Source organism: Pan troglodytes, chromosome 12 (assembly GCF_028858775.2).
Source record: "Pan troglodytes isolate AG18354 chromosome 12, NHGRI_mPanTro3-v2.0_pri, whole genome shotgun sequence".
Classification (NCBI taxonomy): domain Eukaryota; kingdom Metazoa; phylum Chordata; class Mammalia; order Primates; family Hominidae; genus Pan; species Pan troglodytes.
The window spans coordinates 35,690,516-35,701,628 of record NC_072410.2 but is presented as its reverse complement, the minus strand read 5'-3'; the positions used below and the strand labels follow the sequence as shown (position 1 = coordinate 35,701,628).

Genomic DNA, 11,113 nt, shown 5'->3' with positions numbered 1-11,113 from the left:
TTAGGAAGTCAAGCACGGAGGATCAAGTAAAAGATAGGACTAAATTTAAGACACTAACATGCAATGAAAAGAAATATATCTACCAGAAATATGGAGGTGAGTAGTTTGGTCAGCAATGGAAGCAGTGAAAAAGGAAAGGTACAAAACACTATCACATAAGCATTAACCAGGAGAAAGGATATCCTATAAGGCAGATTGATGTAAGTAGCTGCTTGACAAGTATATCATGGAGCTGAGATTATCACTTTATCAGAGTCGATGCCATTTAAAACTTCTAGTCATTTATAATCAACTCCCTTGTTGTTATCTCATGATCTTGTTCAGTAGGCAACTATTGAAATTTGGTTTTCCATTCAGCATTCTACAGTGAAAGAATACATTCCCTGATGTAAATTTCTAGTCCTTATTTTACTTGAATAAACTGGCGTTCTATTGTGATGGGGATGTATATGCTCAGATAAGAGTGTGGGCTCTGGGGATGGAAGCTCCGGCCGCGGAGTGATGGTGGCCTCAGCGAAGATGGGCCGGGCAGGGACCATGGCAGGTGCAGCAGAGGTGGCAGGGGCGGGGCGGCTGGCGGTAGAGGAGGCTGTGGTCCTCAGGGGGCTGTAGGTGGAGGTATGGCTCGGGCCAGCAGCGGGAACGGCAGCGAGGAGGCCTGAGGGGCACTTCGGGCGCCGCAACAGCAGCTTCGAGAGCTGTGCCCAGGAGTGAACAACCAGCCCTACCTCTGTGAGAGTGGTCACTGCTGCGGGGAGACTGGCTGCTGCACCTACTACTATGAGCTCTGGTGGTTCTGGCTGCTCTGGACTGTCCTCATCCTCTTTAGCTGCTGTTGGGCCTTCCGCCACCGACTAGCTAAACTCAGGCTGCAACAACAGCAGCGGCAGCGTGAAATCAACTTGTTGGCCTATCATGGGGCATGCCATGGGGCTGGTCCTTTCCCTACCGGTTCACTGCTTGACCTTCGCCTCCTCAGCACCTTCAAGCCCCCAGCCTACGAGGATGCGGTTCACCGCCCAGGCACACCCCCCCGCCCCGCGCCTTATACTGTCGCCCCAGGCCGCCCCTTGACTGCTTCCAGTGAACAAACCTGCTGTTCCTCCTCATCCAGCTGCCCTGCCCATTTTGAAGGAACAAATGTGGAAGGTGTTTCCTCCCACCAGAGTGCCCCCCCTCATCAGGAGGGTGAGCCTGGGGCAGGGGTGACCCCTGCCCCCACACCCCCCTCCTGCCGCTATCGCCGTTTAACTGGCGACTCCGGTATTGAGCTCTGCCCTTGTCCTGCCTCCGGTGAGGGTGAGCCAGTCAAGGAGGTGAGGGTTAGTGCCACCCTGCCAGATCTGGAGGACTACTCCCCGTGTGCACTGCCCCCAGATTCTGTACCGCAGGTCTTTCCCATGGGGCTGTCTTCCAGTGAAGGGGACATCCCATAAGTAGTTTTGAGAGGGTGGATGGGTTACTTGCCCACCAGAAACAGCCCTAGTCCCAACTCCTTGCGTTCCTTTTGGCCCCTCCCTGCCTACCTAGAATCTGCCTGAAAGGGCTGGAGCCCTGAGGAGAGGGGCAGTATTGGGGGACTGTGCTAGCTTTACCCCGCAAGACATACACAGGAGCCTTTGATCTCATTAAAGAGACGTGAACCAGCTAAAAAAAAAAAAAAAAAAAAAAGAGTGTGGGCTCTGGAGTCAGGTTACTTTGAGTTCCTACTGACTTACTTTGTGATCTTGGGAAATTTACCAATCTGTTGTCTGTTTCCTCATCTGTAGAAAGGGCGCCTAATAATAGGACCTATTTCCCAGGGTTGTTGTGAGGATTAAACAATTCATGTAAAGCACTTAAAACAGTACCTGTCACATAGCAAGTGCTAAACAAATGCTAGCCTGGTTATTATTTTTGAACATGAATTAACATTCCTGTGTCTGATCGCTCTGACACTGATCAGTTTCTAAATCTAAAAAACTGAAGCAGGGCCACTGTGTTTCACAACTCCGGGGGCATCAATGCACAAGAGAACAGAGTTCTCCGGCCGCTCTGAACTGATGGCATGACCTGGTGAATTCAAGGTCACCCACCTGTGAGGTTCTTTTTGTTAGCCAATCTGTCCAGGTGAAAACTTAAGAGTCATAAACCTAAAATGTCTACCCTAGTGAGGCAGATCTCCTAAATAAGTGAGGCACACCTTGAGTGGTGAGTTTGCCAAGAAACTATGAATGATAAGACTGTGGAGTGTAGAGCACAAGTCAAGCCTTAAATGCTTTCAAATACAGATATTTTAAGATATTCTGTCAGGCAAAAACAACAGTATAGGCAGATTTTAGGCCTGAAGCCCACCAGTTTGCAAACCCTGCAGCACCCTTTCATTCAAACCTTAAAATATTTTAACTTAGGATAATGTACATCCTGTGACCTATTTTTAACCTTTATTTTTCTTTACTGCTCTGTGACTATCCCTTCTTTTCTCCTCCCTTGGTTTCCAAAAATTTCTGTGCTCTTCTCCATACCTCTTAACACACATACCTTGAGTGGTATCATTCATTTCAACTGACATTTCAATCAGCTAAAAATTCCAGATATTTATATCCAACTCTATCAATGCTAAGAAATACCTCATGAATGGTGCCTGTCTACTTTCTCATTGCCAATGCCTTTGGTCAAGTCCTCATCTGATTTCTAGACGTTTACAATAGCTTTGGTTCATTCTATTCTCTCATTGTCCACATCTAGCCACCACTAAATCCTATTGGTTCTAACACCAATCAAACCATATCCACAATCCAACCATTTTCACCTAAACCATCATCATCTGTTACCTAAATTACCACAGCAGTTCCTTTTACTATTCATTTACCTCATTTACCATACTACTCATTTACCATATACCATAGAGGATCCTGTCCCTCCTCTGTTTAATCCCCCATTAGCTCCCAGGTCACTCAAGAGTGAAATCCAAGGTCCACACAATGGCTTACAAGGCCCTATACAATTGCCTATTACCCCTCTAATTTATTCTCTTATTATTCTCTGGCCACATCCCTTGTGTTTTCCTCAATCATACCAGGCTCATTCCTGGTCCAGGCTTTCTCTACCTCCCACTCCCTTTATATGGATGCTCTTTCCTCAAATGTCTTGGGTCTGGATTGTTGTCTTGTATCAGGGCTCTTTGCTCAAATGTTACTCTTTCATAAGTGCTTCCCTAAACACCCTCCCCACATGCACTTGACTCCCCATCTCCCTTTCTGCTTTATCACTATTGAACACATCTGTTTTTCATGTTTATTTTCTGTCTCTCCCAAGAAAATGTAAGTTTCATTACAGCAAGTTTTTTTCTTTATTGCTGTATTCCTGATCTTAGAACAATATGTATTAAGCTTCATGTTTAATGAAAATGACTGAAAAGCTTCCTAACTTGTCTTCCTTCTACTGATCTCCCCTTCTGTAGTCCACTTCCTCCTATCCCCCAGGTAGTATACCAAAAAATGCATCTGATCATTCTCCTGCTTAAAAGACTTTGATGGGATCCCCACATCCTTCAGGGTCTGGCCCCAAATTTAATCTGTTTCCCCATTCCCCAAAATAGTTGTACACTCTCCACATACTAACACTTTTATCATCCCTGAACCTACTTGTGCCATTTATCCATGCTTTTCGTGTATCTCTGTTTTTACTTGGCCAAAGTTTTATTCATCCTCCAGGTCTAGTTATGCCATGATGTCTCCCAGAAGCCTTCATCTGTGTACCCCCAAAGCACTCAGTTCAGGCCTCCATTATAGTACTTGTGCTATACTATGTATTTACCAATCTGCTTCTGCAACTAGATTATAAGATCCCAGAGAGCAAGTTCATGATGTTGTGTCCAGAGTTCTTTTGCCAGTGCTTAACACTATACTTAGCAGAGAGGAAACACTGCAAGTCTGAAGAATGAAAATGTAATGAATGAAATTTTATAATGAATGAAATAATTTGTTTATGAGAGGTTGGGGGAAAAAAAGAGTCTTCCTAAGAGTCAGAGTGCTTTACAACATCAAACCTGAGACCTGATATGAGTTTTTACATTTGCTAAAGAAAAATTTCCTTTAGTAATGTCAACAATAGTTAAATTAGTGGATTCAGGAATCAGAAGTAAGTTAATAGCTAGTCAGGAAAGGTATTTACTCCACGGAACATACTAATTTACACACCAGATATTGTGTGGAGCAAAAAGTGTACTCCAATCTGAGAAAAGGCATCTGCAATTTTTTAAATTAAAGTTTATTTAAGTGGGAAGGAAAATTGAAAATGATCTAGTGCAACTACTTCATTTCACAAATGAAAAAAATCATGAAAAGGGGAAGAGCATTAACCCAAGTTAGAAGATCAGGATCAGTACCAAGGTTTTATTCAAAATGAAGGGCTCTCTCTCAAATGTAACACATTACAGTTCCAAACTACTCAAGGATTAAAGCCCAGAACTTATTCCATTACTTTGCTGTGCAAACTTAATGAAGAGTGAAGATAATATTGCAAGTAGGAAAATAATATTGCAAGACTGAAAATAATAATACCTGGGTTCTTATCTAGGTTGTATTTGTGAGATCTCAGACAATTCACTGAACCTTGTAATGCTACCTTAATTAACTACCACATGGGATTAATGTGAGAATCAAATGAAAGCCCTGTTGCAAATGAAAAGTATAATCATCTTTTCCATCCTCATCCTTTCAGGTTCTCCAGTGCAGTCTCTTAGCAAGTTTTCAATCTATATGGGGGGCCATAAACCACTTGCAATTCTGACTAGTTGGAGTTTTGTTGTTCTTGTAGTACAGGACAGAAAGCTGCGAGGGAAGGGTGGGGAGGTTGTTTATGTATTATAAACCTCCTCCCAAAGGGGAGTATTATCCATATCACCTATCAATTAAAGACTCTTTGAGACTCACAAGCTCTTAAAAGGTTCATGTTGAAAAATTATGTTTTTCCCCAGTACACGCCCTACAAAACCTTTTACCATTTGTATATTTCAGAAGATTCTGTAACAATTACTTGGGTTATATTTATCTTTTCCTACTCTACTACAGATGTGTCCAAAGCAGGGACTCATAGTATTTCATCTTCAGGAGCTGTGAATTGTTTTAATTGGGTCAACATCCAGTTGAAATATAAAACTAAGTGGCTGAAGTCGTGCCTGAGAGAACTGAATGAAAAAGAACTGAACGACGAGAGACCAGAATTATACCTCCCTCTGATTTCCCCCAACTCTTTTCCCTCTATGTCTATTATATATTTCTAAAGACCTTTAGAAACTAGGCTCTGGGCTGATGCAAAAGTCCTCTACTACATTCTACATAGCCACAAGTTTATTTACAAGTATTTTTACATTAATAACATTTTATAAAATACAATGTTTTAACTCCAGGTGTGAAAATATTTAAAGGAAAGTACACTAAATGGATTTTTAAAAATTATTCATTTGGCAAACAATCTTGTGCAAAATGTTCACTATATAATATGTACAAGGCCAGGCGTGGTGGCTCACGCCTGTAATCCCAACACTCTGGGAGGCTGAAATGGGAGGATGGCTGGAGCCCAGGAGTTCGAGACCAGCCTAGGCATACAGCGAGACTCTATTTCTTTAAACGAGAAAAAAATTATGCATTCTGTGAATTCCATTTACATTTAGAATCTCATTCTCATAAACAGTAATATTTTAATTTGTATAAAATCAAAGCAATTGTAAATATAAATCATAGGCTTCATTTTTTTCCTGCATACACAATATACCTTAATTTTTGAAAATATTATAAAAAGAATATCCTTGGCTGGGCACAGTGGCTCACGCCTGTAATCCCAAAACTTTGGGAGGCCAATGCTGGTGGATCACTTGAGGTTAGGAGTTCAAGACCAGCCTGTCCAACATGGTGAAACGTGGTCTCTACTAAAAATACAAAAAATTAGCCAGGTGTGGTGGCGGGTGCCTGTAATCCCAGCTACTCGGGAGGCTGAGGCAGGAGAATGGTGTGAACCTGGGAGGTGGAGCTTGCAGTGAGCTGAAATCATGCCACTGCACTCCAGCCTGGGCAACAGAGCAAGACTCCATCTCAAAAATAAAATAAAATAAAATAAAAAACGGATACATTGGATAACTAAAATAAAAAATTCTGCTCATCAAAGACACTGTTAAAGCCACATTCTAAGGGAAAATATGGTCAAGAACTCATGTCTAGAACATGTAAGAACTTCACCAGCTTACATATTTTTTAAAATCTAATTTACAAGTTGATAAAGATTTGAACAGAAACTTCACAAAAAGATACATAAGCAGCTAATGAGCACATGGAAGAGTGTTTAACATCCTCCAACCTCAGCCTCCAAGTAGCTAGGACTACAGGTTATGCGCCATCATGCCTGGCTAATTTTCAAATTTTTTTGGTAGACAACTGGTCTTACTATAATATGTTGCCCAGGCTGGTCTCCTGGGCTGAAGCAGTCCTCCTGCCCCTACCCCTCAAAGTGCTGTGATTACAGGCGTGAATTTTCATTTAAAAGAAATTAAATTAAAAGAAATTAAAATTACAGATGTGAATTTTAATTTAAAAGAAATTAAATTAAATTAAAAGAAATTAAAATTCATGCCTGTAATCGCAGCACTTTGGGAGATAGGGGCAGGAGGACTGCTTGAGCCCAGGAGTTTGAGACCAGCCTGGGCAACATATTATAGTAAGACCTTGTCTCTGCCAAAAAAATTTAAAAATTAGCCAGGCATGATGGAGCATACCGGTAGTCCTAGCCACTTGGAGGCTGAGGTAGGAGGATGGCTTGAGCCTAGGAGTTCGAGATTACAGCCAACTACGATAGCATCACTGCAGTCCGGCGTAGGCAAAAAGTGACACCCCGTCTCTTAAAAAAAAAAGAAATGAAAATGTATGTCCACGGGCCGGGCATGGTGGCTCACACCTGTAATCTCAGCACTTTGGGAGGCCAACATGGGCGGATTATTGAGGCCAGGAGTTTGAGACCAGGCTGGCCAACATGGCAAAATCCAGTCTCTACTAAAAAATACAAAAATTAGCCAGGCATGGTGGCGCATACCTGTAATTCTAGCTACTGGGGAGGCTGAGGCATGAGAACTGCCTGAACTCGGGAGTCAGAGGTTGCAGTGAGCCGAGATCGTGCCACTGCACTCCAGCCTGGATGACACAGCAAGACTCTGTCCCCTCCAAAAAAAAAAGAAAATATATATCCACAAAGACTTGCCAGTGAATTTTGGCAGTAGCTTGCTTTATTCATGACTTTAAAAAAAAAATGGAAATAGCCTAGATATCTACCAGCAGAAGAAGGATGGATAAACAAACTATGGTATATTCATACTACTCAGCAATAAAAAAGCACAAACTACTGATATCGGTAACAATATGAATGAATCTCAAAAGCATTATGCTGAATAAATCTTATACCAAAGATTACATACTATATTATTTTATTTACATCAAGTTCTAGAACAGGCATAACTAAGATATGGTGACAGAATTCAGATCAGTGATTGCTAGAAGAAGAGAATAAAGCTGATTAAAAACAGCAAGAGGGGCCAGGCCCAGTGGCTCATGCCTGTAATCCCAGAACTTTGGGAGGCCGAGGTGGGCAGATCATGAGGTCAGGAGTTCAAGACCAGCCTGACCAACATGGTGAAACCCTATCTCTACTAAAAATACACAAATTGGCCAGGCGTGGTGGCGCATGCCTATAATCCCAGCTATTCAGGAGGTTGAGGCAGGAGAATAGCTTCAACCCAGGAGGTGGAGAGCCGACATCGTGCCACTGCACTCCAGCCTGGGCGATAAGGCGAGACTCCCTCTCAAAAAAAAAAAAAACGCACAAGGAAATTTTATGGAGTTATAAAAATATTCTGTGTCTATATAGGAGTGTAGGTTACATGAGTGTGCATATATTAAAACTGATCAAACTGTAAACTCAAGATGTATTTCATTTTTGTAAATTACACCACAATTTAAAAAAACATATTTGGACCACTTAAGAATAATACCATGGAGGCCAGGTGCGGTGGCTCATGCCTGTAATCCCAGCACTTTGGGACACCAAGGTCAGGAAGGTCACTTGAGGTCAGGAGTTCGAGACCAGCCTGGCCAACATGGTGAAACCCTGTCTCTACCAAAACTACAAAAATTAGCTGGGCATGGTGGTGGGCGCCTGTAATCCCAGCTATTCAGGAGGCTGAGGCAGGAGAACTGCTTGAACCTGGGAGGCGGAGATTGCAGTGAGCTCAGATCGTGCCACTGCACTCCATCCCGGGCGACAAGAGCGATACTCCGTCTCAAAAAAAAAAAAAAAAAAGGAATATACCATGGAACTTGATACGATTGAGAACCTTAATTTAAAAAACACTGCATAAAAAAGGTAAATGCTGTCATTTCAGGTGATCAGTTGATAATAAAATGTCTACAAACCCAAACTGAAATCATGCAGTAATACATACATTAATTTTTGGATAATCATTAAAGGCCATAGAAAATGTAACAGATCCTACTCTTCAAAATAATTGCTATTCAGTATTAAACTAAATAAAGTGAAAGTTGTTGGAAAGATAGAGGAATTGATAGGAATACCACAGAAGTGGAAGAATAGTATGAATATCCATAAATTAATTTATATTAGCAAGAAATAATAATGCTTACATCATCAGATCCAGTCTCGGGAGGCCTTGCTTTTTTGGGCGCAGTGACAGGGGAAAGTGATCCTTCAAAGTCAAACTGAAAAGTAACCCCAAAAGAAAAGATAAAAATCATAAATGCATTCCTGTCAACTGATCAACTTAAAGGATTCAGAAATCAGTTCTGCCAATTATGAAAACTGAGAAAAGCCATCAAAACTCATTTTTTGATCTGGAAAGTCATTATTTAAATATCTTTCTTCTAGGTTACTGTAAAGATGAAATGAAATCATATTAATATATGCAAACATCTAGAACAGTGCCTGGGCTCCTAAGGACTGATTTTAATGGTAGTTTCCTTCCCTCTCCTACTTCTGTAACGACATAGATTACATCACATCTTTGGTAGAAAAAGAAACTTTAGGCATATCCACAATATACCAAGTCTCAAAGGATGAACCCAATATCAGTCAAATGTTAGAACTAAGCAAACATTTATTTACAGTCCACCTACAGTAAACTATCTAACAATCCTATGGCAGAGACAAGTAGCTACTCTGGAAAATCTTTTTTCTCCTCTTTCTCCTGAACCCACAGCCAGACTACATACATACGTCTGCCTCCTTTGAAGTTAGGTGTGACCCTTTGACAGAGTTAATTATAAATGGAAGTCACTGTCATCACTTCCAGGACCAGTCCAGTCCTACCCCTGCTCCTCCAGGCTCTTTGCCCCTTCCACCTGACTGGAATGCAGTCAACCAACGGCAAGCTTTGAACCGAAGACAAAAGATCCTCCATCAACCTGGGTTCTTGAATAACTGTGTGGCCTGTTTATCTGCTAAGCCCTGTTATGTAAGCAAGACAGACATTTTTATTGTGTTTGAGCCATTGTATCTTTTGAGGCCTTTCTATTACAATAGTGAGCCTATCTTTTAACTAGTACAACTACATCAAAGCAGTTTTCTGCAAGGTGCTCTTCTTCAATTTCCCCTGGCATAATCTTTGCTGCCCCAGCTACTTCACATGGGCATTGACCATCAACTAATAAACTGTAACTCTATAAATGGCAATGGCTATTTTCCTATGCTGAAAAACTTACATATTTATCAACTCACTCACCTAAACAGAGTTGATTTCTATATAAAAACTAAACATAGGTAGCAATAAAGTGATTTTTAAAACCGAATGTTATTGAGAGAGAAGATTTGCTTGTGAAGCATTCAAATAAAAAACAGCCCAACTCATATATATTATAAAAAACCTGGTAGTAACAGTGAAATCAAAGCAACAAATATAACAGTAACTATCTAACCTAAAACTTCAACCAAAATGTAACACACACAAAGTCCCACAGTCAAAAAGAATGTCCCTGCTATAATTATCAGATTCATAAGGCCTGGAGTTATGAGAAAGTAGAAACTGCCTGATAAGGATGGCTCTTTGTGCCATACATGGATCTGTTTAATCTTCACTCTTTCAATGTGTCTCAGGTTAGCCAACCCTGTTATATGCTCCTATGGACCCTTACCCTTCATCTGTCATAACACATGTATCAAATATTATTTATTTGTTTCCCTCAAGACAGTCAATTCCAGAGGAACAATCTGTTTTGTTTGGGGTATATGTGAGAAACCTGGCATCATGCCTGGCCCACAGCAGGGATTCAATATTTATCTAATGAAAAAAAGAGCAGCCCAAAAGCCACAAAAAGTTAACCCCAAATGCAACTGTTCCTACAATGTACAGTCCAGTGCACTCATGTAACACATCAGCAAATTAAAGAAAGCACAAAGAAATGCCAAAAATTGTGTAACGAGTCATTGGCAGAAATTCTGTACTCCACCACATTATATATATGAAAACAAAAAGAATAAATCTGAACAAAGCAAAATGAAAACCATTTGCCAATGAGGACCATTTCATCCTAAGCTTTGACTATGAGGACAAAAGATAGCAAGGGTTTAACCATGCAGTCCTATAAATAAATGGCAAAGCAACTTGGCCTCAAGAATTGATTTCCTTATTCCTTCCTTTATAATTATCATGCAATAAGTAAGTCAAAGAGCCATGTCCTTCTTTGCAAAGGAAAAAATGGGTAGCTGCTCAGTCCTCCCCAAAACATGGAAACGCGAGGGGGCATAGGTTCTCTGCCAGAGACTAGGACACAACAATCTGTACTCATCAACAAGTTCCAAGGACAATGATACACAAAACTACAGAAAGCTGACATGCTTTTTCATAATGTAGAAATCCAGTTTCTATGAGGCTTAATCTTTTCACATGTAATAAAGAACAGAAAAATTGGGGATAATGTCACTTGGATACAATTGTTTAAAATTAGAAAAGAAGGCCAGGAGCCGTGGTTCACACCTGTAATCCTAGCACTTTGGGAGGCCAAGGTGGGAGGATCACTTGAGCTCAGGAGTTTGAAACCAGCATAGCCCATGTGGCAAAACCCTGTCTCTACTAAAA

The 11,113-nt window shown here is 41.1% G+C and overlaps 1 protein-coding gene across 1 annotated transcript; it reads left to right on the top strand.

Moving 5' to 3' along the window:
• Positions 1–489: 489 nt before the first annotated feature.
• Positions 490–1,623, top strand: LOC736205 (WW domain-binding protein 1-like). The gene is given in 1 exon segment (XM_054677995.2): positions 490–1,623. A coding segment is annotated over 1 exon segment (816 nt). The 5' UTR covers positions 490–620; the 3' UTR covers positions 1,437–1,623.
• The last annotated feature ends 9,490 nt before the right edge of the window (positions 1,624–11,113 follow it).